Genomic DNA, 28000 nt, shown 5'->3' with positions numbered 1-28000 from the left:
TTAACGTTGTCTAACTAGAAGCATATTCAACAGGTATTACATACATAGACAGTGGAAAAGTACTGCTTCACAACATTGTCTCTCATGACGTTTACCTTATGAATTAGACCACTCAAAGTCATATCTTCAATACAATACATATACAGCATCCAACATAAGATTAAACACAAGTAATCGAATGAAATTGGATATGATATAACTAATAAACTAAACATATAAAAATGTGTAAATAATAATAAAACAGAATTTCATAATTTATCAGAAAACATACACATACAGTTGCTTTAAAGAAACTCAGATCCCTTTATATTTCTGATAAAATAATAAAACACACTGGACTGGAATTGACACATGCAAAAATGATGATTTAAGAGGAAACTGGAGATATCTCTTCATCTTTCCACAGTCGTAAATCAACTAAATCTTTTGTTTATCTTACTTTTTATTTCTGTATTGTCTTTTTGGCCAGCGGGTTCTTCAAGAATCTTTAAGTAATGTCCTCTATTTTCCTCAACCATCTTCTCGATTCTCTCTAGAAGTTTTCGCACGTGTAACTGGTCTCCTTTTCTCTTTATGTTCTGCTGTGGTCATTGTGAGACAGAGACTCTACTTCTACTTCATCATCGTTCAGTCTATAACACTAAAACACTAAAAGAAGCATTCAAAGTAAGAAATCTTTCAAGCTTTCACAGAATCACATGACGACACATCTTGCCTTGTTTCTCAGTTTTTCAACTTGCTTTCGTAGCTCTTCTATTTTTTCGCCTTTCTGTTGTTTTAAGTGTTCATATAGTTTTTCCAGTAATTCATGTTGTTTTTGACGTTCTTCCAGTATTTGTTTGAGCTCTTGAACCTGTCGCTCATTTTTCACTCTGAACTCATTTAATTCTTCTGCTTGTTCTCTGGCTTCATCTTCATGTTTCTTCTTCATCTCTTTTATTCTCAGCTCATGTTCCTGCTTTATTTCTTGTCTCTCTTTCTCTTCTCTTTCTTTTCTCTCTCTCTCCTGGGTTTCACTTCTCTTGATCTTTACTTCTTGCTGTCTTTTAAGGTCATCAATCATTTTCTCCCATCTCTTTGTCTCTTCTTCTCTTCTCTCATCATATTCTCGACTTTTTATATCCCACATCACTTTTCTCTCGCATTCTAGCTTCTCATAACATTTGATTATATAATTTTTCTTCTCTTCATACACTCTCTCTTTCTCTTCTTTCTCTTGTCTCTCTTCTTCTCTCTCTTTCTCAAATCTCTGTCTCATCTTCTCCAGTTCTTCTTGTTTTTCCCACAGTTGCTCCACATGACTATCTTTTCTCTTTCTCTCATCTTCGTCTCGTTCTATCATCTGTTGTTTCATTTTCTCCTCCCATTCCCTCTCTTGTCGCTTAATTTCTTCTTGAATGTCTCTTCTGTTGTTTTCAGCTTCACTTATTTCTCTGGTCCATTCTTCTCTCTCTTTCTTTTCTTGTTCGCGCCTCTTTTTCTCCTCGGATTCTCTCTTTTTAATCTCTTCATCTTGTTTCTTTTGTAACTGTGTGATGAGACTTTCTTTGTCTTTCATTTCTTCTAGATCATGTCTGAATTTCTCTTCTCTCTTTCTATACTCCTCTTCTCTCTCTCTCTGCTGTTGTTCACACAGTGATCTCTGATGTTCAATCTCTTTCTTCATCTCTTCTATCTTCTGATGATATTCATCTTTTTGTTGTTTTTCTTCCTCCAATTGTTTCTGCTTTTCTTTCTCTTGTTTCAGCCGTTCTGATTTCTCTTTCTCCTCAAACTCTTTTCTCAGAGTTTCCTTCTGTTCACTAAACTTTCTTTCCATTTTCATTCTTTCCTGGCCTGTTTTTCTCTTCTCTTCATTTAGTCTCTTCTTCATGTTTTCCATTTCAAACTTATGTTTGGCTTTTAATTCCTCATTTTGAGCCTGAATTTCTCTCTCTCTCTCCTTCAGTATTTCCTCCATTTTGTTTTTAATGCTGATCTCTGCTTCTTCAAACATGCTGTTCGTAAAATATCGACCCTTATTAGTTGTTTTCATCTCTTCTATGATGTTTAACAGTCGATTCACTTGAGTTCTGTCTTTTGTTTCAATATTGTTAAATGCCAGGAATCTGTTTCCACAGTTCCGCAGAAGCTTTTGGAGGTCGTTATTGTTACTTCTATTCACGAAATGCTCTATGGATTCATTACGAAGTTTATCTCCATTAGTAAATAAAACAATGCTGAACTGTGCAACTTTAGGACCAAAGAATGTTCTTATCAGATCTATAGTGTCTGACTCCTCCCGAGTAAATCTTCCAACACATATCACAATGATGAAGACATGAGGTCCAGGTGCTGACAGTGAGACACATTTCACTAATTCCTCCAGTATTTTTTGATTTGTCATTGTTGTGTCAAACAATCCTGGAGTATCAATAATAGCAACTGATCGACCATCAACCTCACCAACTCTCTTCTCACAAACAGTCGTCACCGAGTCTGAACTTGCAAGGCTTTCAAACTTATCTTCTCCCAGAATTGTGTTTCCAGTTGCACTCTTTCCATTTCCTGTCTTCCCAATTAACACGATTCTCAAATCCTTCAGATCCTCCTGTTTTTCTTCACCCCCTGAAAGTCAAGTTAAGAAGTCAAGTTCCTAATACACATGTCTGAATTTCTGTCATTAATAAGACAGTTTATCCAAAAAGAGGAATTATTCATCCTCAAGCAGTGCCAAATCTGTATACATTTCTTTGTTCTGTTGAACACAAATAAAGATATTTAAAAGAATGTTAGCAACTGAGATTTCTGGGATAGTCAAATATGTTAGTCACACAACTGTCTGTTTTCAGAAATTCTTCCAAATATATTCTTTTGAACAAAAAAATATACAGTTCATTTATTCTACTATGGTAGTCAATGGTTCCCCAGAAATCCCAGTTGCTAACATTCATCCAAATATCTTTCTTAAGTCGCTTTCTCATCCCTATGCCCTACTCCCTTTTAAGAGTAAAGCTCTTGATATGTAAACTCTGGATGGAAAAACACAACTATATTTCCTTATGTGTCTGTTTAAATTTCACTTGGCAAAAAGAGCAATTAAAACAATTGAATTTTCTCTTTATTTGGAGCAATGTTTTGTGGGGTGTCCCCTTCCATTTGGAAGTGTCATTTGTGTTCAACAGAACAAAGACAGCTACAGGATTCAGGATTCAGTTCGCATATCGTCCTCCACGTTTCAACGGCGTGGTATCCACTTTCGTGAAAAAATACTTTCGGAAAGAGCGCATTTGTTGACACAGGAACTGCAAGCTCTGCTGGACAAAGGGGCCAATCGGCAGAGGCAAATACAGGTTATGTGCCAGCAAATTCTATAGCCGGGCTCACGTGTTCTCGAGCTAACATCCCAGAGTCAGGTCTTAGGCCTCTTCAGTGTCTGTGCACACACACTACACAACCTTGGGGGGTCGAGACACTTCCAGTGTGGTGGCGTTGGTATTCTCGTTCCCATAGCATTTTGCAACGCACCATCGAGATTAGTTTTTGATAGGGAACGTCTTGGGTTACTTGGCCGTAACCCTGTTCCCTTAGAAAGCGGGAACTAGATGCTGTGCCTCAATGTCAGACAAAGTTTGAACCTGAGGATATGTTCGTTTCATGCGCATTTATAGACCTCAGGTGTGTGTCACCCAACGAGGTTATTTAAGCCAAATTTTGGCGTGTTTGGCACACGTGATTCACAACCAGTTGAATGTAGTAGAGTAGGCGGGGCGAGACCGTGGTTCGAGTCCGGTGAGTAATTGTGAATTAGCGCCAGCTGTGCGCACACCGGGCTCAAATCACGTAGGAGATAGGGAGCATATAAAAGGAACGAGCGACCGGACCGTCGAAGAGAGAGGACCGGGCCCGAACATATGTTAAGTTCTTATTTATTTTCTTGTGTTTTGTATTTATGTTTTGTTCGCCGGCGGTCGGCCGTGAGGGGCCGCCGGCTTTTATTATTTCTGTTATTAAATGTTTAAATGTTTGCCGGTTCCCGCCTCCTTCCTTCCATGTCTGAATCTTATTACATTGAACAAAGAATGTTCCCATAGCGTTTTGAAAAATGCAGCATCTGGGCCCTATTTTCACGATCTAAGTGGATGGTCTAAAGCGCAGGGTGCAAGCAGGAAAACCGTCGGCGTGCCCGGGCGCATGGTCTAAACGTGTTGTCCCGATTCTCTTAATGAATAAAGTTTTTTGGGGGGTTGTAACATCCAGTAAACCAATCAGAGTCTCATCTCTCATTGCATTAAAGAGCCATCGCGTAAATGCATTTGATGAGTACTTGTGCTGCGCCTTGCGCCGGGTGTATGATAGGGCCCTGTTAATGCATTACATTGAAGTCATCATTTCAAAATAATACTCACCATCTGAGCTGACCTTTAGCTGTAACTCTTTAATTTGACTCTTCAATTCACTCAGTTCATCTTTATATTTCTCCTCAGCTTCATCTCTCGCTCTCTTCTCTTGAGATCTCACATACACCTCAAGCGAATATGGTTCATACTTCATGTTATTTATATAATCCAGCAGCTCTAATGATTTTGGTTTAAATTCTTTATCTTCTTTTAATCCCATCACTCTGTATTGTCCTCCAAAAATACTGATGAATCTCCGACATTCATCATATAATTCTACAAAATCTGTCACATTGCTGTCAACATTGACATCAGTGGTGAAAATCATCATGAAGTGTTGACTGGAGTAAAATGTCTTCTGGATCTTCTCCATTTCTTCTTTGTCTTCATTAGTCAATGGACCGACAGGGACAATGATGAAAAACGCATGGACTCCAGGATAACAAAGAGACAAACAGTTGATAGTTTCATGTATCATCTCCTCATCTGACAGTCGAGTGAGCACAGGTAGCTCCACAACAGAAATGTGATGGCCATGTACTTTCTCTTCTTTCTTCACACAAACAGGGGAACTGATTACTTTCTGACTTAAAGGTTTTTTCGTTTTTCCTCGTAAAAGTTTGGATAGGGTGACCTTCAGTGTTGCATCAGTTCCACACAACACCAAATTCAGCTTTGATTTTACCGCTACTGATGCTGAAAAACATATTTTAAGTATGAGAAAGCATTATTATATAAATAAAGTTGTATTAAAATTCTTAAGAACACTATCTTAAATACTTACAATAAGAACCTTTAACATGTCCTTCAGCTCTTCCCTTTTTATGGCTCTCTGTAAATTTTGCATCATCTTTGTGAGAAGAATCTTTCTCTTCTGATCTTACCATCGGCTCTGGATCAACAGATGTTCCTGATGCCTTACTTTCAAGATATTCATGAGGTTCTTTCTTCAGTATCCCATTTATCTTTGTTAACATATCAGAGAGGCATGCTGGTTGTTTTTCATCAAACTGAAGATGTCCTCCTCCACACACTTCTTTTAAATCAGTAATCCATTTATTCTTTACCACAGATGTACTCATGTAGCTTTGTGTTTCTTCATCAGTAGTCAGCACTATTGTGCGATTTATCGCCTGCTCGCTGAATTCTTTCAACACACTCTTGACTCTGTGTTTGTCCTCTTCAGTGAAGTCATGATGCTGCAGTATGAGAAGCATGACATGAGGTCCTGGAGCACACATACTGATACACTCTTTCACTCCATCTGTGATCTGAGAGTACAAGAGGTTGGGATAGAGCAGATGAAGACAGTTGATGATCGTCATGCCTTTTCCTCTGACTCTCTCACTGTGATGATCGTCTGCAAGGGATTCACTCTCAAACGCTGCTCTTCCGAACATGAAGTTATCCACTCGACTGTTTGCTGACACATCTTTACCCAGCAGAACAATCCTCACTGCAAGCACACATTTAATATTCACTAGGGATGTAACAATTTGACCCATATCGTGTTATCACAATAGCAAAAATTGCCTCAATATTATTGTGGTCACAAGACAGAAACGGGGGTCTTACGGGCATAACATAGAGAATGTTATATATAATAAATATAAGTTACCTTTGGCAAGGTCCATAAGGTGCAATTGTTTTATTTTTTATATAAATTTACACACAATTCAAATATCATTTGTGAACTGTTACTGTAACAGAGTTGTCCGCGATGACTGTTATAAAATCATTTTTGTTTGGGCATCACTGCATACATATTGCTTTATTTTTACATAAATATTTTAAATGAATATAACTTTTTAGAATCATATATTCAACATATGTTACGTCACATTTTAGGAAGTTTGTTAAATTGACATACGAGTGGGAGGTAGGATTAGACTTGCTCTCCGGCCTGTAAAACACAGAAACACACACTGTTAGTGAAAGAAGATAACTTGTGCGTGAGCTTCAGATACAGCTACAAAACAATTAACTTATTTATAAATGACTTATCTAATTTAAACGTAAAAACAACATGACAACCTCCAAATGTAAATGAATACATCATCTCTCTTTCTCGTTATCAAACATCAGAGAGTATGCTGAAAAAAACACTACAAGTCACTTAAATATTGATGTTTTAACATAAACGAAACAGCTTGTAAACAATATATCTAGCATAGTGATAGTTTGTAAACAACTAACGTTTCATTTACTGTAACTTTAACTCTCTGTGTTAAAACTCGTGGCTTCATTGGCATGAGATGACACTTGAATGCTTTCAGAATGTTTGTATAAAGTGTTTGATTTATCACTATGAATTCCTTGTTTTGTTAGATATCTTAATTATTAATTACTAAGTAACAGAAAGGCTTTCCATGTGTTCCTTTTGTAACAAAGTGTTCATTTTTCACAGTAATCATAATGCAAATCTCGGTACTTGTCAAACTATATATAAATATATATATATATATATATAAATGTCTAATAGTGAACAAAAATTGACAAAGAGATGAAAATAATCTCCTTTGAGATTTTAATGTACATTCAAATCCACAAAGTCATATCTAAATAAGGGAATTCACAAACTACTCTATAAACTCTATAAACTTTTTTTTACAACCAGAAGGCTCTAACCAAAAATTTTAAAAATTGATTTTAATAGCCTGGTCGCGGTTCTAACCTAAAAGAATGCATTTTTTTCTAAAAGTCTTTAAAAAGAATATGTATATATTTGTAATTGTTTTCAGAGGGTAAAATCGTTAATAATTATTGCATTCATATCAATTAATACCAAATTATCAAATCAATCGTTGCGAGAGGGGAAGGAGGTTAACGGCTGTGTCCCAATTCGGGGGCTGCGTTCTTTGAAGGCTGCAATTTATGACCGATTGCGTCATATCAGCGCGACTGAAGCCTGTTAAATCTGTCCAGATTCAAAGGTGCGACCGTATTTCAGCGGATTTGTAAGGATATAACGAATGTATCCTTTACAGTTTAATCTATCCCGAGATTCATTGCGCACCTGTAACGGCTTGAGATTTTTGTATAATCATTCAAAACTTTAGTTAAATTAAAGTATGTAATTCACAAAAAGGTCGATTTCACTGTTTTAATATTATATGTAATGTTGTTAATTAAAATTATTGATGCTTTATTGTGTTTAACATTTTTATGGTTGGTTAATTAAGGCCATTTTGAGGCCTTATTGGGTGAGCATTCCCAGCCTTAAGTCGCGCTGATGTGACGCAATCGGTCTCAAAACGCAGCCTTCAAGGACGGAGCACCCTTCCCTTAAAGATGTTATTTGTTACTATGCTAACCCAAAATATATTGCTCTTGAACACCTGTTATTCTATATGCAAAATTATATAATATATATATAATAATATTATATAATATTTTCATGTGTATCTAAATACATAAATTGTAAAAGTGAAATTAAAAAGTAGAATTTGATCTTCGCGCAACCGGATATCTGAACAGAAAAGTTGTCAGGCAGCTCTGTGAATGCATTTCTAATAATGATGTGTCATACGAGAATATGAAACTTGCAGAAACCATTAAAAAATAACAGGTTTCAAATTTAAAAGAGAAAAGACAATGTATGTGATTAGCCTACTGTGATTGTGATACTTACATGGCTTATTCAAGATTGAAATGTTTTGTGTTGAATCTGAGAAAGACAAAAAACAACACAAAATAAAGAACCGATACCAACAGATGAGTGGTGAGTGTTATTATTTATAAAGAAAGGGTGCGTCGCAGTAAACACACACTGAGCATTACAAAAATGCATTGCGAGCATGCACGCACTTTCCAACACGTTTAACTTCACAGAAATACAACAAAATTATTATGCGACACGACCAGTTACTTTAAGTATTGGTCCCGATCAATGAAGACATTTTAAACACACAACATGTATCTGGTGAAATCTATCTTACCCAAACTCTGCGCCATTTCGATTATAAAGTCAGCTGTCCTGAAAACTGAAACCTGTGTGACTCACCTGCGCCACCTCGTGGACATTTAATAAACATTCTCGATATCTTATAAAGAAGGCCCGTGCAAGCACACTTCTAATGTGGCTTAATGCATTCATCAGTCAGTGATTTTATATTCTTATTTCTAAGCTTTCTATTTTATGTATATGTTATGATTAATCATATTATTTTTAATATCAATCTATTCACCATCAATACATCTGTCTGTCTCTTGCTCATTTATAATCCCTAGTCTCTCTCTCTACTCTCTACATATGCAGCTCACTTTAAGACATTCATAAAACTGTCTTTTTACAGTATGTGAAATTTGTCAAATAAAATCGATTTATAACAATAAAATGAGATTTATGACAGCCAACACATCTGGTCCTAGGACAAATATTCCTGAAAATAAAGGATACTTGACACATGCATACCCATCAAGCACACCTCGGGGCACAGGTATGCAAATGCGATCGACAGATGAAACGGAAAAATCATTTAAACGAAGTAATTTATTTGCATTCAAAAACAAACTGTGTTTCACCTTTGGTTAATTCTTCCTCTGCATCCTCAGTGATTTCTTTGTTAAGGCAACAAAGTTTAAAACATTTTCTGAATCATGCTGAAAAAACTGAAAACTTTATAAAAACACAAGTTAAAAACAGAATATTTATCGTGCAACATGCATTATTGTCTGTTACAGACAGATTTTTTTCAGCACACAGTATATTTAGATCACATTTTAACCCTTAAAAAGACATATTCAAAGATAATTTATAGCGTCTAGAGTGTATCAAAATCATGACAATAGATGTCATTTATATTGCAAATTAAGGTATTCTGACCGATTTGACTCTGGGCGATCTTTTCACAGTGAAAGTTCACAAGCAAAACACATGAAAGAAAGCTTTAAGCAAAACATCACGTAAATTTAAAATGTAGAAAAACAACATGTTATCCACAAATACATATGAACATTAAGCATTTTCGGTAAAGTCCCAGTCATCAAAAAGTTTCTTTTTTACTTTTCCTAGAGTTTCATAATCAGCAAGTGGGAATCAGTAGCATATTTGCACTTTGTGTGCATCAAATCGGATCTTCAAACAATTACTTCGCCTGCTGTATTTGTGAACACATTTTAAGACAAAACTCCATAAGATTATTTTCAAGCCACATTCGTAAATTCATTGTATTGTGACAATATATACATTCAAATGTACATTACACATACATTTAAAAAAGAATAATGACAATTTTCATTGTCTCACAACCTCCTGGTTAAAATCAGTCCACATCACAGAATAAAGGAGTGCTGCTCTAATACTTTCACGTCCGAGTAGAATAGTCCCGCAGCATTAGATTAATATTGCCCAAACCACATGAGATAGAAATGAATTGTCAATCCATTCTTGAAACTGTGAAGTGTTTAAGTGGTTCTCATCGCCAAAGTTTGTTCAAGCTCTTGTCTTCGTTGTTGAATCTACATAAAAAAACACAAGTAAAAATCTCCCTTCAATTTGTTCTGTAAATTTGATAGATTCATGTGTTTTCTGATCACCCAACTCCTCGAGTTTGAATTGCCAGTGCCATGCTTTTCTACTTCAGGTAGAACACTTATGTTTATTTCCCTCTCACCTTGCAATAAAAGTAGCGACTGACAGCTTCCTGAGACCAGGACTGGTTATAAAACTCTGCTCTCCTCTCTTCCTCTGGATTCCCTGCTGTATCCGTCATCACCTGTACCCACAAAATAAAAATAAACAAAAAATAGCAATAAAAAAAGATGGCATTTTGTTTAAAAAACATAAATGGCAGTATTAGTTGCATCATTTCACCACTAGGTGAAGATAGTGTTCCAAAATTTTACTTGTTTATAGGCTTAATACTAGAGACCAAATGCAATATATAATAAAATATCATGAGTTAAAAAACATGTTATTATACATGACTTTTTATGATTATTGCTTAAAACAGTATGATTAAAGTCACCTTAAGGTCGCGGTTTTGGGAACAGATCCAGTCTTGGATGTAGCCCTTAGGATCCCTTGAGAAGCTGAGCATGAAGTCTCTTTGAATCTTTAGCTGGTTGATGGACTCAATGGTTTCATGGATCTAAAGAATAAGATGTAAAGGCACAATCAGTGCTTGTTTATATGTGGTTGGTTAAAACAAGCAGTTCTTTTTCACAGATGAATGATGATGCTGCGTGTCTGACCTTGTTGTCAAGAGATGCAATCTCCTGTTGATTGGCTGTGGACAGCAGGAATCCACTCATTTGACTCTTGAGAGGATCATCCACTTCAACATCGATGTCATAGCAGGCTGTCTTCTTCTGGTCATTTGGATCAACACTGATCAATTGGAAAAAGTAAGAAATCAAAGAAAGAAAAAGATGACGTAAAACATGGAAGAATATTCAGTAATCTGAGTGAAAGATTGTGATATGATTGGAGCCTGCTGTCGTTTATGAATTGATGACTTAATACCTGATAATATGATTGATTACAATAGGATCAGGTGGCAGAAGCAGGTTGGTCAGTCGCTGAGGAATCTCAGAGAACTTCAGTCGAGGACAGTCAAAGATCTGGTAGAGGAAAGTAACTTACAGTACATATATTTGCTATAGAGTGACACATGAAATTATGCAAGAAATAAACAGGACAGATGCCAGTACCTGCTGGAAGTATTTATCACAGTTGATGTACTCCTTCTCATGAGAGTCCTGCAGCTTGTTGGTCTTGACGTACTGCCATAATGCTTGGATGATGCACGAGCGGGTCTGAGTGTGGATTCCCAGGAGACGAGCGAGGCGTGGGTCCAATTTAAATTGAGGAGGCTGATGATATGCATATGAACACACAAAATAAAACATTTATTTATTTATTTTACTTTTATTTTAATTTTTCCAGGAAGTGCCATTGAGATCAATGCATACATTGAGTCATTCACAAACATCAAAGCATAATGTAATGTATGTTCTCATTTCATTATTTGCGAAGATAAATATTGCCACATTTACATGTTCATTGCATTTACACATAATAAAACACCTAATACATTGTATATTCAGTACAACAAAAATGATCAAATTTTTCATTCAGCATCAAGATTATAGATTTCAATTGAAATAAAATAAAAGTTGAGATCAGTAAATACGTTTTTTACCATCTTAATCACCTTTTGAGGAACAAATGTTCCATGTAGTCTTTCATGTAAATAAGACCGGAACCTGAGCTGGTAATACTTGTATTCATTTGTGCAAAAATATAAATAAAAAAAATCGAGAGGAATTAAAAGATGTCACATGGCACGACACAGCTAAACCATTCCAGTGCAAAAAAATACAAAATTTCAGACTACTGGTGAGAAAGCTTCTTTTGCATTATTAAAATGTATGCAGCTTTTCCCCATTACTAACAATGAATTATAAAAACTATTTAAGTGTAAAGTTAATTAAAAAAAGTAAAAATCGAGGCATGTACTGATGTTATCCTTTAGCATGATCTTAAATGTAACAGAAAACTTTCTGTGTGCTTCAATAAAAGCTGAGACGTCTGACTCTGAACCATGTGAAGTTACTAAAATCAATGTCACATTTTTGCTTATCTGATTTATGACTTATGACTTTTTCATATTAGATCATTTCTTTTTTTATTATTTGTCATAATCCTAAAACAATGTGTATATTTCCAGGATTGTTTGGATTCTAAATCATAGAATTTCCGCAGTAATCTATCACCAGAAACCTAACAATAAAGCAGAAAATACGCACACACCTGATAATCCAGCATGAGCAGCAGAGTACAGCGCACATTCACATCCCCAGGCCTCTTCACCTGAAAGCCATCTGTCTCCTGGGTCGTCTGGGTGCGGTGCCACTGTTAGGACAAAACCATACTCGTAAAATGAAGAATGTATAATATACAGCCGCAGAAAAAAATAAGAGACCATTTCACTGGAATGGCCACAATGCATCTAAAAATATAGATTTGAAATGAAAATTTGGAGAAGTCTCTTACTGTACTGTATAATACACCAAGTCAAATTTTCCATATTTGTCTTTACTCAGCATTTCTAGATGTATTGTGTCCATTCCAGTACAGTGTCTGTGGAATTTCAACAAAATCAAACCTTAAAGTCATCCAACAGCAATGTGAAAGACTGACAGCATGACAAGACACATGAAAATTGACACATGAAAAAAATCAAAGGTTATCATTTTTTAATTATTATTCTAAATACATGTACAAATACTACTCTTGTAGTGCTAAAACCTGAATATGAACTTGTTTTCTTTGCAGTATTAGAGGTCTTTACACATTGCATATTTTTTATTAATTTGACCAGTTTGTCCATTTTTGATTTTCTGCAAATAAGAACAAATATTTTTTTTTTTATTTAGAATTTGGAAGAAATGTTGTCGGCAGTTCACAAAACAAAACAAAAATTCTACTTTTAACTAAAATTACTGTATAATCTATGAATAGTAAATTCAGAAAAACTGTATATACCTGAATATGTATTCTCAAGAGGTTAAATCAAGTGAAGCTGCTAAAATGTACTCATTCAAACAAAAATTTATAACTCAACAAAAAGACGTTTTAACCGGGCTCCTTATGTGCTTTGTATGCAGAGCAAAAGCATTTAAGTGGGAGACTGAATAAAACGAGGCTCCCTTTAAATGCTTTCGCTTCTGCCTTCCCCAAACGCCGCATGTTTCTGAGTGGTCACACCACTATTTAAAAGAAACAACATAATGGCAATGACTCACAGCTCAACTCAATTAGCTTTCCTTGACACTGAAGGCTTTTTTCAATGCTGTTTTTCTACACAGGTAAATCATTCTTTTATCACACGGTACAATCTGGTGTGCCATGCTGAAAACCCACAGCCACCAAGAACGGTTTAAAGAGCTAGCGAATGAATAAACCCGAGTGTGCCGTGCACGCAGCCTCACGCCCGTTCTGTGCCAGGAGGACAACGCGTTCCTAATGGATGGGCCGAAGACGCGAGGTCCCTCCTTGAGATTTGAGGGCAGCTGCTGTGAATCTGCCTTCTCTAGACACGAATGTCCCAAACAAAGCCCATAAATATTAAGTGTGAGAGACAGCAGGAAAGGTTCCCTTGTGTAATATAAATGCCCGAGTCTTTCTGAATAGCACCTGTGCACAATAGCTTCTTCACTAAAATAGAGAGCACAGAATCGAGTCTTTGTACTAGGAGAGCGCATTTGACTCAAAGAGGTTTTATGAATGTTTGTCTTCACCAATGCATTTCTTTTCTCTTGTAATTCTGCCCAGAGCTCTATGCTGGCTGCAATGTCATCATCGCTACACAGTGTCATGGGCAACTTCCTTAAGTAGCATGTTGCTATGGCGACAATAAAGAGACATTATACATGTAGTATGATTATCCAAACTTTAAACTATGACATTGGTTTTCTTTTGCATTTCACTGCAGTTGGACACGTAGCAGCTGAGCTACATGTTAAACGCTTTCATCTTTTCTGTACAGCAAATATCTTCTAATCGCTGCATTTCAAGGTTAATTCTCACCTCCACCAAGTGGTTGTCAGGGCCGTACAGATCCTTGTCCAGCTCAATAACCAGGCTCTTGAAGAATGAAGAAAACTTCCTCTTTTTTTTCCCAGGCTAAATGTGCGCAGTGAGTAACAGACAAATCATTAAAATGATCTTGAAAATCAGGCCTTAATATATAAACATACAGCGTGTACATCATAATATAATATAGTATAAACACTCAACTGTAGTATAGTACACTCAGATAAAATAATGATTCCTGATAAAAATTAAGGCAAATCTTTAATTACAAATAAGGCTTTTCAGAGAAAAATGTTTGAATGGATTTGCACCCGAAGCCCAAAAAAAAAAGAAAGGAATTCAAACTTCGTTCACACAGACACATCCACTACAGGTGCATTTTTGATGATGTCAATATTTATTTACCCTCGTGTCATTTCAAACCTAAATGACTTTCTTTCTTCTGCAGACCACAAAAGAAAATGTTTCGAAGAATGCTTGTGACCAGACAACATTGGTCCCCATCGACATCCATTGTATTTCCATTCTAGAACAAAACCACTGAAACATTTCTCAGGAGAAAAAGTCTTGTACAGGTTTGGAATTACATGAGGATGAATGAGTGATGACAGAATTTCTGTTTAATATTTTGGGGTGGACAAATACAGTATTAAATATATTACTATTGATGTACCGTGTTATGTATTGTGTGTGTGTATGTTGGTGTGTGTGCGTGCGTGCGTATGTAAGTATACACTCACAAATACTTTTCCATACAGCCAGTTACAGCCCATGCAAGAATTATTAAAGTGATAGTTCACCCAAAAAAGAAAACATTTACTCTCCCTCTTGTCATTTCAAACCTGTATGACTTTCTTTCTTCCGCAGAACTCAAAAGAAGATATTTTGAAGAATGTTGTGGACCGATCAGCGATGGCAGAGATTCACTTGCATTGGTTTTGTGTCCATACAATAGAAGTCAATAGGTGCCACCGCTCTTCAGTTGTCAACATTCTTCAAAATATCTTCTTTTGTGTTTTGCGGAGGAAAGAAAGTCATACAAGAGGGTGAATAAATGATGATAGAATTTTCATTTTTGGGTTAACCATCCCAAAAGTAAAAATTAAATATAAAAAATATATTTACAATTTAAAACATAACTAGACATAATTGAATAAAAAATAGTTGTCGAAATATTCAGGAATTATGTTGAATTGAATTAAATGAATTGAGTAAACCTAAGAAAAACAAAGATCCATTTATTGAGTTTGAGACATCTAAAAACAATTAAACTAATCCTGAAAATAAGACTGAATAAAAGAACAGATGGTAAGATTATGAATGCAAACTCAATGCTTACATCATCCAACAATTTGCCCTCTACACGCAACTCCCAGGATGCAATGCTGCCCTCTGAGTCCTCTGCTTCAGGTTTGGCAGGATTGAATGTGTTTGAAATGTACAACCGTAGCTTGCGCTTTTGCTACAACAAAAGACAGTTTTATGATCATTTTCTCTTTTTGATTTAAACTGTCTGTCAGTAACTTACTATCATTTGACTAAACAGGTTATCATTTTCTGACAACAAGCTGGTAAAATTAAAGGTACTTTTTTTATATAAGTGTACTCTGACAGCATACATGTACTGTATAGCCATAAAAACAGACACATACCTTCATTGGTCTTTTGAGGGCTTCCTGTATATCCACTCTCTTCCTCATGATGGTTTGATCAAGCTTGCGTTCAAACGCCAGGAGGTCCATGTACGCCTGCGACTCTGGCACCAATTCACGGATCTAATGAAAAAGTATTGTACACTGTGAACTTGAAGAATGATTTTTTTAGTAGGAGTCCATGTATTATTTTGTATATACGGAATAACATTTGTCCTTAACATGACCCTCACAAAAAATTGCTTTCACCACAAATCAATATTTCTCTCTTAAAGGGACAGTTCAGCCAAAATTGAAAATTCTGTCATAATTTGTTCTGATAAAAATATTTGGAAGAAAGCTTGTAACCAAACAGTTCTTGGTCACCATTGACTACCAAAAATTGCTTTATACATTTCTTTTTTCTATAAACACAAAGTAAGATATTTTGAAGAATGTAGTAAAGCAAACAGTTCTGTGGCACTTTTTACTATCATTGTCATTTTTCCTACTATGATAGCCAAAGGTGGCCAAGAACCTTGTTTGGTTACAAGCATTCTTCCAAATATCTTTCTCTTTGTTCATCAGAACAAAGAAATGTATGCAGATTTGGAAACAACTAGAGGGTGAGCAATTGAGGACAGCATTTTTATTTTTGGGTGAACTGTCCCTTTAAGTCGAGTACATACCTGTATATAAACTAAGAATATAACAAAGTTGAATAAAAAACTACCATTGCACAAAAATAAAAAATAGCAATGCATAAACCAACTATTTTATGCTGGCAGAACATTCAAAAATTCATTCAAACATTTTAATAACACAAATGTCGTGACACCAAATAAGACATTTGAGAAATTCCTAAAATGACTTTATTAATGTATTTTGCACAACACTTCACTTAAATTCACCATACCCATTCTGCTTATAATATAATGTTACCTTGAAATTATAAAGTTCTATCTGACTTTTTTGTCAAAACTAAGTTGTGTACTTCTTCTCTGACAACTTTTTGACATTATGTGATGTTTTTCTTTATGTTGTGTACATTTTGGGATTTTATTTCACGAAACCTAAAGGTTTGCTAGGCAAATGGAATGTAAACACTTTGAAGCTTAGTATCTCAAAACTGCTCAGAATGAAGAAAGAACCTTATAATTCCAATCTGTCGAAATGTTAAACCTAAATTCAGGTCCCTTACAGATTTCATAGACGTCTGGATCACTCGAACGGCTTTGTTTTTATGTTAATGACTATTTAACATTCTGCTCTGTGTTTATGACTTGTTACTGAAACAAATCATGTTTGACCTTGTGTGATGCAAAGAAAAACTGTATCCAGACATGCTGCTGACTTTCACTGTATTGCATCATTCTCTATTTCCTATGTGACTTTCAGCATTAACAAACCTCAGATACAAGCCCCATCACAATAAATTAAAATGATCCCTTTCGCCTGTTAAAAAATACACTGGCAGGGGATTGGCCATGTGTTTTCTATCCTTGGGATTCTAGAAACCACTATCAGATACACATCAACACCAGTCTCCAATTCCTCTGTGCATAGGGTATAACTAGGTGTCACATCCCGCAGAGGTGTATTACCAAATCAGTCAAGTGCCTCCGTACATCCCCTTCTCTATGCAACCACACGGCAATACATGCCCTGAGAATCAACCCCTTTTACAACCAAAAATACATAAGACCCCACTTTCACTTTCTGCCCCCGACCTTCTAGCACAATTACATGCACCATGCAATCATACATGAAATAAACACATGTCAGAACAAATGGAGACAAACAGATAAAAGAAATAGTGATGGACCTCACCCTTTGAGGGAGAATCTTGTCTGCCATTTTTCTTCTCTTGGCACTACGAATGGGGGGAAATAGAGATAAAGAAAGAAAAAGAGAGAGAGGGAAGGAAGGCATGTTACTATGGTGACTGATAGCAGAGCCCATCTGCTGAATAACTGGGACCCATCCAGACGTTTTTCCAGCTGTGTGTGTATGTGTGAGATAAGAAAGGAAGTTTAAATAGAGGGAAACACATAATGTAAATGGTCATCTTTGAGTGTTTTCAACTGCAGGCCCTGAATGTCCCTGAAATTAATTGTAATTTCAAATTTTTTTTTTTTGTATTTGTCAGAAAAAGTCACACCAGAGCTAGTTTTGCGTGGCCAGTGGTTCATACTGAAGGTTCTCTGGCTAAGGCCCAAGAGGCCATATGACTGACAGGTAAAGCAACCAATCAGGTTTAGTTTGGTGCCGCATCATGTTTGGATAGTGGAAATGTCCCCGCAGTAACATACCGGTGTATATTCATGAACGTGTCAACAAGATTATAAGTTTAAGCCTTATTTAAGCGACACGCATGTCTCCCGGAAATCCTGTAAATCAGATGATGACTTCGAACGCGCTGAAGTGTTTCCAGAAAAGTGTGCCATATGCATCAAACGTTTAGCCAACGGTCCGTGGTCTGAGGCTGAGACTACATCAGAATCATCCTTGATACATTTTGTACTATGCTGTTTTTTATTTTTGACACTTTTTAGATGTGTTTATGCGTCGGTTTATGCATTTATATTACATAATCGCCATTAATCACATCCAAAATAAAGGTTTGTGTTTACAGAATATTTGTCTGTGTTGTGCATATTATTTTTGTACATTCATATATTTCAGAAAATATGTTTTTTATAAACATGTATGAATTATTTAAATTATGGTAAATATAATTGAATACATCTAAATACTAAATACTAAATATATTTTTGTAAAATAATATTTTTTGTGTTTATAAATACAAAACTAATATGTACAGTACACAGACATATATTTCGTTAACACAAAATTTTATTCTGGATGCGATTAATCACAATTAACTATTTCAAAGCCCTAATTTATAAAAATGGACAATATGAATATGAAGCAACATGAAAATCCATCTTAAAATTTTTAATAACCTCAACCAAGCATCATAAACCGTTTCAATATTTATAACGTCAAACTAATTGCCCTTATTAAAGTTAAAACATAAGCGTACTTGTTTATGTGAAAAAAATGGAAATCAAGAAAATTAAAATAAATGTTCCGATTTATCAACAGAATATTCCAGTGTATGATATTTCCAATCAAACAGTAATTCAATTTTTTGATTCGATTGTGTTGTTAAATTTCAAAAATGTGCAAAACATTATTTCCACAACATGAATGAATCACAATACATAAAGCAGATGTTACAGAAATGACAAACTAGTAGAAATGCTTATGATGTGTCCGAAAAATGACTAAAAATGAAACCATTTGAAAATACAATTGAAAAATAAACACTTTTACAATTATGTTCTTTGTGTGTTTGACATTATGTGGTGTGCTGTTAAAACATCTGGCTGTCTCAGTTATTGTAACACGTCTCATTTGTGACAACCAGATCTATGCTTCAAAATACACCTTAAAAATACAAAACTTGGGGACCTTGGAACATCCTTTACAGCATCAAAATGAGCTCGAACACAAATGCTTTCATTTTACAAAAAGTTGTTTAAACCCATTCCTCCTCCACCAAAACATGATGCATGTAATTCATTAGTGAAGAACATTTTTCCACTGACAGGCATGCTTCCAAACTCCAAACACTGACGGCTCCTCAAGAAGAGCAGAACCGAGGAACCCATAAAGTACATCGGAACAGGAAATGTCTGTCCACGTTCACATCTGCACCCCCTCTGGAGTATAAACTTTCTCATGATCCGACTCGTCCACCCCAAGCCACACTGTTCCTCGGGGAGAGGTTAAGAGAAACAGACCGAGATGTGGTGGGGGGTATGAGGTTGAAACAGAGAGCAAAAACTCTTCACTGAACTTTTATTGAATCCAAGTGGTAGTTTACGGAAGAAACACGTTTTGTGCGAACACACGGGGTGGCCTCAGAAGAGTCTGAAACAGAGGGATCTGTCGACATCTGATGTTCTGTCAGTAAGGTCATGCAACCTTCACACATCTTTGAGTGCTTTTCCACCATCGCGACGAATTGTTCTCGTTGCTTAATTGTTCCACTCCGTGCCAATCCATGCCAGCCAGTATGTAAATGGTTTAATTTTCCACCGCAGGGCTGATAACGGCAATTTTTAGAATGTAAACACAAACGCGTAACTCGCTGCCTTGGTAACACAAGAGACTGAGCTATAACAACTCTGCGCGCATTTATTAGCACGTTTCCATATATATATAAATTCTGAGCCGAGAACAGTTTGTAATCGTGCTGTGTCGATTGGATCTGTAACCGTTTCAGACTGTGCTAAGAACGGTTCGGCGAGATGGTGGAAAAGCATTCTCTCTGTCTGCTACTCCATGTTCTGTCTCACATGCGTAACACCACACTGATTCTCTGATTCAGGTCATGTTGACTTCTACTACCATTTGTTTTAACTTTTTATTCTGTTGCATTATTTGCACACATGCATGGGTAAACTAGGGACCAGTGAGGATTAATGCTCAAACGGGAACAGGCCAATCAGGCATCGCACACTATCAAACGAACATGCAGCAGAACAAAGCGCCTACTTGGATGCAACTTGATGATCTGACTGGGCTTCTCTCATGTCCATCTGTCTGGCGGATATCTCATTTGTTGCTGGAAATCCAAGTGGTTTCCTATAGGTTGGTGGGATTTGGGGTAACTCTAGTTAGTCACTCATACAGATGAAACTCTGACCCAGAATGCATTGGAATTAATGATTTACAGTCATAAGCAAAGCCAAAGTACTTTAATTACAAAGCCTAATAAGTTAAATGTTCTAGGATGATCTTTTGGATACAGCGATCTGCCCACAGTGGTCACAAATGAAACATATAAAGTAAAACAAGATATCATTTGGCGTTACAACAATTCACTACATACAACTTTAACAATAACTTGTCAGTGACATATGGTATAGCCTCGTATAGGCCAGTGGTAATCACTCGTGCTCCTGGAGTGCCATTTTCCCTAGTGTAGTTCCAACCATGTTCCCAAAGTCCAAACAACATATACTCTAAAAACGTTGGGTTATTTTAATCCCTCATTGAGTCAGAACGGATAAACCCAATTGTCGGGTTAAATTAACCCCAAAATGTTTATATTTGACCCAACAGTAGGTAAAAATAACCCAACATTTTTTCAGAGTGTATAAAGTTGATTCAGTTGTGTATAAATAAGAGAACGAAACTTTTGAAAAGAGTGAGTCGGAATAGGGGGCACCAAACGGGCACAAATGAGACATTAAAGACCTTGAGATTGTTCACTTCAAATTCCCTGAACTCCAGAAAAAAATCGTGCTTCTTAGATTTGAATGGAATTTGTACTTATGGAAAGTTTTAAGAGGTTCACTAAATGAAAGGGACCTATTTCAGGTACCCAATTACTGGTGAGTGGCACTATTAAAACCTACTAAAGAGCATCTGGGCAAGGTTTTGTAAAGTAAGAGCACCCACACTGGCCAAACATAAACTATTCCAGTCAATAGAGTCTACTATATATAGAGTTTGAACCTTAGTACAGGTCTTAGAAAATACAGAAGAACTTAAATATCCATAGTTAAAGCTCTTGGAAACCAAAATGCAGTATGTAGTTTATTTTTCACTGCACATCTTTTTTTCATTGCATATCCAGTAGGTTGTGTGCATTGAATCTAAAGTAACCATCTAAACTTATGTCTCGTATCAAAAACTCACTTTCTGGGACGGTTCTGGACGGGAGGAGGTTGCACAGGCTGGGTCGAGGCAGGCCGTTTTCGGTTGGGGTCCAAAGCTGCGTTAGGCATCCCTGGCCGAATCGGTGGTGTTCCTCCATACGGAGGTCCAGGAGGCCCCATGGGAGCTCCTTGATGGGGCATTCGTGCCCCTGAGGTCATCCCTGGACGCTGCAGGCACAAGAGAAATGTCTGGTGAGCTGAAGGTCATATTCTTTGTTGAACCCATTTATTATAGATAGTTAACCTTAAAAATCTCTTACGCAATATATAGAATTGCAAAAAAATAGTTTTACATAATTATACATTAAACATACATAATCAGAGGGTCATTGTATTTCCGAAAACCCATAAAAATGTGCAAAGATTCCTTACAGCAGTGGTTCCCAAACTGAGGTGACAAAGGGGATACTACTCCAATACAACTAAACATCTAAGTCTAATGAGACTTGTATTATATATATATATATAATTCTATTTTGTAATATAAACGGTTTGATTTGTTTTGAATGGTTTCAATATGTATACTATAAATAAAATGGTACTGCATATGAAATTGTGTTGTAAGTTATATTTGAATGACTGCAGTCTGTGTTTAAGTCCAGAGAGAGGGGGTACACAAAAGGATGTTTATTGTTTGAAGAAGTATGCCATTGTAAAAACAAAGTGAGAATCACTGGTTCAGAGCTAATGCACCTCTTCATTAAACACGTATGAACACCAATATTTATTCATTCTGATATTATCTTGGAGAATGCTGAGAAACAAGTTAGTGTGAGTTCGCTTTAAGAGTCTTTTCATGCTCTTCTCCTTCAGTATGTGAAGCTGAACCGGGTCATGTAGGGCCTCTCACACCTGTGCCTGTCACTTCAGAACTGACAGCTGCTTCGCCCTTTACTCAAACATAGACGTGCTGGACAAGACAAAATGCCAGAGGATAGCTCTGATGCTAACTGTGATGTTAAACAGCTTTTTAGTCCACCCAGCACACACACGTTTTCATTTCCTATGTTTCATTCATGAACTTCATTAAAATCTCTTCTTTATAAAGTCCCTAAATTGTACGGTAATTATACATTACAATGGAAATCAGTAATGAATGAATGAATCATTCCACCTTCTTCCATCAGGATTAAAATGGAAAAAATTGGTTCAACCCCAATGCTGTCAGTGTTCATCCTCATCAGAAATTCACTTCTCATTAAATGGTGATATCTGCTCACTAGAAATGATTTACCCCTTGTAAATATATATTTTTTCTAACATTTATTACACGGCCCAATGGAATACTTAATTCTGATTGGCCAGTTGCGACATTTGCAGTTTCGTTATTCCCAGATATAAACCTCTCAAAAATCTTTTCAAATTTTTTTAATAACATATATGACATTATATTAACAAATGATTAAACCAAGTTGCCTGTTCGTGACATTTGAACATCGTTTCTTTCCTTTAAACCTGCGGGATAATGTACAAGCAGCCGGCTCTTATCATGAAATAAGCCCGTATCAGGCTTATTTCTGCGATAACAACCGGTTGTCTGTACATTATCCCTTACATAACACATCATGTTCTTTATTTATATCAAAGGACTAGAACGGCATATAATATACACATTTAAATGTTAAGAATGTTAGATGAAGCCATTAACAAAAAGGAAAATTTTCCCTCCACATTTGAAAGGAGTATTTTTTCCCAAGTCTTGATTTGTTGTCTAATATTTCTCAAACTGTATAGTTTTCTGATTTTGAGATTGACTATTTATTGATATGTGTTTAAATAAAATTAGAATTTTTGTTTCATTCTGTAAAATACGAAGAATATTTCCGCCAAATTTCAAATAAAAATATTCTTTCTATTTGCATTAATTTGCAGAAAATCAAAAATGGAGAAACATGTTGTTTTTCTCTGCATTTTTTATTATTATAACTATAAACATGTTAACAGGTACCGCGGATTCTCATATTGTTCCAAACCACTTTTTTTGTTGAACACAAAAGGAGAAACCCTGGTGAAGCACATGTTTTACCAAACTGAAAGTAAACTGAATCTTCTTCATCTTATTATTTCACAGGTGGTGCACAGATTTCAGGTATGTTGTTCATGACTCATACTGACAGAGTCACAATGTCACTGTGACTCTTTGGATGTTCACTGAATTTCCAGAATCTGAGCCAAAGTCCCCAGCTCAAGTCCTCCCTGCAGTGCGTGCACAGCACACCTCTGCCAGAGATGCTCCTGTATTGTTCTCTGACCCTCATGACCCAATCATCATTCTCAAAGTAGGCCAAGCTCCAGGGGTGTCCGGAGCCTGTCCAATCTCACAACGTCTGAGCTGCGAGGCGGTGGGACAGGAACATGTGGACGCAGCTGGACGTGGGAAGCAGTGTATATACACGTCTTTGCAAGCCTCTGCCAATCCCTTGCTCTCAAGGTCACATTAGATGCGTTAGGGTACGGGGGGGAGGTCGGTTTGGGGATGCTGCACTGCACATCATAGAGGACGGGTTATAGAAAAAGCACTTATGGCAATTCTAATGTGCCAGGCTTATGTAAAATGTGTTGAATTGTGTTTTGAAACTGAATTTCTTTACATTTTCAGCAAGGTTATTTGAAAAATACTTTCTTATTTCGCAAAACAATGTAATATTTATAAGAAATAGCACAGTATTTGCGTCATTATTTGCTAAATAAACTCCTGTCAACTCAAAACCCACCACAGCTTATTATTGAATCCGCAATTTCTTTTGATTGAAAAATTCACATCAATCGGATTTGTCAACAAGTCCTTCAGGATTTGTGAGCTGGATCCGGATGAATGATAAAGATCTGACTCAAATTAATAAGTTGCTCAGGAGGCAAATAGAACATATCCATTGTATATCACTTTTCAGTGCTTTTGCATTTCCTGTTCTTTTTGAAAGCATAGAATGGGTACTGCTTAATAAAAGTTAAAATCCTTTTGTGTTCACACATAAAAACAGTGTAATACAGGTTTGGAACAACATAGGAGTAATGATGACCATCATTTTGGGGGAAACTGAAGCCAACAGAAGGCTCAGAAAAACAACGATCCCCTTTAAAAACAACACGTTAACATTTTTTTATGTATTTGTTTATTATTTGTCATTCTGACATTCAGGCAAGGAACGACAGCAGACTGGACGACGCCCCGAAAAGTTCCCAAAAGTATACATAAATTCATATTTAACAGATTTATCTCTATACAGTAAACGTCTTGATACATATACCACACAAGCAATTACAGCCAAGCATTTTTCCACCGCATGCTCACCCGTGGATAAAATAACAGCTAAATTTTAATGTGCGATGCACCCTCAGGGTGCTCCTCACACACTTCTGCAACACACCCTCCTTTTCCTGCAAACACACAAACCAAAAGCATCTTCTAGCAGTTCTCCACCTCTCTTCCACCATAGTCCTCTCATATTTTCACAAGGTGATGATCCACCACCGACTGCCCTGTTTCATGTTATCCTTATCCATCTTAATACAAAAAACAATAACCTTTCAACACTCTCTTTACTCCTTCACATACTCAGTCTCTCTCCTTCAAAGCAGCTGGTATTCTTTATAAAACTGATATGAAAATCACTACCCGGCGCATCCCAGCTTTCCCTTGTGGACACATTCACACGCTTCCACATGCACACGCAAACACGCTCACTCACCACTCCATGGACGAGAAACTCAAACAGTTTACTCTTGGTGGCTTTGCGAGCACCTCCGGCAGAATCTTCCATGTCCATTTATGAAACACCCTTTTCCAAATCTCTCTTATTTCTTCATTCCTGCTTCCAATACCTCTCTCTACGCTACTTTCCCTCTCCTCTCCAAAAGAGAGTGCTCCCTCCCTCCTTCTCGGCACTCTGGTGTTCCCTTTCTCCACTATCTCTCTTTTTGTCAGCGTGTGGCCAGAGATTCAAATCTCTCTCTCTCTCTTTCTGTAGTAGCGTTTTCTCTTGCGGAGTCTGGGTTGGAAATGATGGGGGTCTGAGAAGGGGGCTGTCGCCGGACCACCGGTGTGTAGTGGAATTCCACCGGCAGTCGGATGGAATAACGCCAATCTGTATTCTCACAGTCGGTTATTAAAAATGATATTACAGTGAAGATTAAATGATTAAACTTCTCGAAAAATAATAACCGGAAGGATTTAATGAAAAAATGGAAGCTCTGCTCTGTCACAACGAACCCACCTTCACAAAACGTGCTGACCACAGACTAAATGAATTACTATATTGGATGACATGTTAAGACGTATGCACACAACATGTGAAGTATTTATTAGCAACATTCCTATTCTTAGCAAAGCAAAATAAAGTAGAGAAGGAATAATCTCTGTTGTAGGAGACCCCCTTTAAGGACCCCCATAAAGGCTGATACTGGAGGGTGGCAATATCCCATTCAATCAGAGTAAAGGGGGGCTGGAGGGGGAAAACACAGGTTTGGGAAGATATGTATTCAGTTGTCCATGTGCAAAAGATTCACCAGTTCTTCAAATCAAATCAAATTTTCAGAAATACTCAAATAAAAAAATGTGTTTTACAACAAAGGTTACCAATTCATTTCAACACACATGATGAACATGCTTTCATTGTGTGAAATACACAATGGATTAAACTCTGCAATTATTCAAAGCCTAAAGATCAGGTTTGTAAACGGGCTGCAGATTCAATTCTGTTAAACTATCCGCTCAAGGATGTAAAAGACAAGCTCACATTGACGAACTGGACGCATGTGGATGGGCCTCCACTGGAATGACAAACTTCAGTACCACAAACAACTCTGTCGGTCCAGTGCCACATTGTCTGATGCACAAACAGACATTTTGTGTTAAAGATTTTGTGTTAAACACTGATGCTCATCAGCAGTTGCGTATGTTGCACGTGGACTCATAAAATGACAAGAACTTCATCAGCAAAGCAGCGGTATTCACCATAACATTGTATTTGTGAATGGAAGCACACAGACTAGTGTGAATAATACACTAAGTAGACAACCGGAAATGTTTTCCTCTAAAACAATGTGAGAAATAAGAGAACGGTCCATATGACAGGTGTCAAACAAGAGCAGCGTTGTTTGCGTTCACGTTAAACATTATTAACGTTGCATAAATATCGCCAAATTATACAAGTCGTTAAATATGGCGTTTGCGGCAAAACCGCTTCCGTTATGACTGCACTGTTTACGCTGAAATCCATTTAAATGTTATTTTCGCATTTGTTATATGGGAAGCGGATAATGAGGCGGTGCGCTCCTACCTTTCTTTCCATCGCTGCAAGTTTGCTGCTCACAGTTCAGTTCACCAGGTAAAACAACGCTGAATTACAGGCGCTCAGTGTCAAACAACTTCTCCGTTGTTGCAGTCAGATTCTCGGATACTTCCCCCTCCCCCGGGTACAGGAGCTGGATGGAGGGATGCTGGGGAGGAAGGCCCGTGTCTGTGATTTCAGTCGGGCTCGAGCTGCGGTGAGTGCGGCAGACACACCGGCGCACGCGCGGGGAGTCAATGAGGAGCTAAGGGAACGTCGTCAAACTACATCTGGAGATGACCTGTACATTTTTAAGTATAACTTTAAATTTAACACAAAATTAGACATTTTGTGTATTTATTTAGTGGAATTAAGGCACACTGCTGCTAGTTTCCTTCACAATAATTGTTGAAGTCTCAAATATAAGGCCCACAGGAAACTACATCTGGAGATGACCTGTACATTTTTAAGTATAACTTTAAATTCAACACAAAATTAGACATTTTGTGTATTTATTTAGTGGAATAAAACGCACACTGCTGCTAGTTTCCTTCACAATAATTGTCGAGGTCTCAAATATAAGGCCCACAGGAAACTACATCTGGAGATGACCTGTACATTTTTAAGTATAACTTTAAATTTAACACAAAATTAGACATTTTGTGTATTTATTTAGTGGAATTAAACGCACACTGCTGCTATTTTCCTTTACAATAATTGTTGAAGTCTCAAACATAAGGCCCACAGGAAACTACATCTGGAGATGACCTGTACATTTTTAAGTATAACTTTAAATTTAACACAAAATTAGACATTTTGTGTATTTATTTAAATGGAATAAAACGCACACTGCTGCTAGTTTCCTTCACAATAATTGTTGAAGTCTCAAATATAAGGCCCACAGGAAACTACATCTGGAGATGACCTGTACATTTTTAAGTAAAACTTTAAATTTAACACAAAATTAGACATTTTGTGTATTTATTTAAATGGAATAAAACGCACACTGCTGCTAGTTTCCTTCACAATAATTGTTGAAGTCTCAAATATAAGGCCCACAGGAAACTACATCTGGAGATGACCTGTACATTTTTAAGTATAACTTTAAATTTAACACAAAATTAGACATTTTGTGTATTTATTTAGTGGAATTAAACGCACACTGCTGCTATTTTCCTTCACAATAATTGTTGAAGTCTCAAATATAAGGCCCACAGGAAACTACATCTGGAGATGACCTGTACATTTTTAAGTAAAACTTTAAATTTAACACAAAATAAGACATTTTGTGTATTTATTTAGTGGAATTAAACGCACACTGCTGCTATTTTCCTTTACAATAATTGTTGAAGTCTCAAACATAAGGTCCACAGGAAACTACATCTGGAGATGACCTGTACATTTTTAAGTATAACTTTAAATTCAACACAAAATTAGACATTTT

The 28000-nt window shown here is 36.6% G+C and overlaps 2 protein-coding genes across 3 annotated transcripts; both read right to left on the bottom strand.

Annotated features, from left to right (window-relative positions):
* Nucleotide 1: 1 nt before the first annotated feature.
* Nucleotides 2-8041, bottom strand: LOC130417866 (GTPase IMAP family member 8-like). The gene is made up of 5 exons (XM_056743698.1): nt 8011-8041; nt 6250-6282; nt 5164-5835; nt 4389-5075; nt 2-2607 (listed from the first exon to the last, which is right to left on the bottom strand). The coding sequence occupies exons 3-5, from the start codon at nt 5777-5779 to the stop codon at nt 695-697; spliced, it is 3216 nt and encodes a 1071-aa protein (XP_056599676.1). The 5' UTR covers nt 5780-5835; nt 6250-6282; nt 8011-8041; the 3' UTR covers nt 2-694.
* An 812-nt stretch (nt 8042-8853) lies between these two features.
* Nucleotides 8854-26778, bottom strand: smarcd3a (SWI/SNF related, matrix associated, actin dependent regulator of chromatin, subfamily d, member 3a). Of its 2 annotated transcripts, none has more exons than XM_056743602.1 (13): nt 26566-26778; nt 21267-21454; nt 17382-17424; nt 15573-15695; nt 15260-15382; nt 13915-14010; nt 12136-12237; nt 11034-11195; nt 10846-10943; nt 10575-10710; nt 10349-10471; nt 9995-10096; nt 8854-9839 (listed from the first exon to the last, which is right to left on the bottom strand). In XM_056743602.1, the coding sequence occupies exons 1-13, from the start codon at nt 26575-26577 to the stop codon at nt 9786-9788; spliced, it is 1362 nt and encodes a 453-aa protein (XP_056599580.1). In that variant the 5' UTR covers nt 26578-26778; the 3' UTR covers nt 8854-9785. The 2 variants fall into 2 exon arrangements, with proteins under 2 accessions (XP_056599580.1, XP_056599578.1); XM_056743600.1 differs by lacking the exon at nt 26566-26778 and adding an exon at nt 24976-25115.
* Nucleotides 26779-28000: the final 1222 nt, after the last annotated feature.

The sequence above is a fragment of the Triplophysa dalaica genome, chromosome 3 (assembly GCF_015846415.1).
Source record: "Triplophysa dalaica isolate WHDGS20190420 chromosome 3, ASM1584641v1, whole genome shotgun sequence".
Classification (NCBI taxonomy): Eukaryota; Metazoa; Chordata; class Actinopteri; order Cypriniformes; family Nemacheilidae; genus Triplophysa; species Triplophysa dalaica.
The sequence above is the reverse complement of the archived record's forward strand: the minus strand, read 5'-3'. Positions and strand labels throughout refer to the sequence as shown.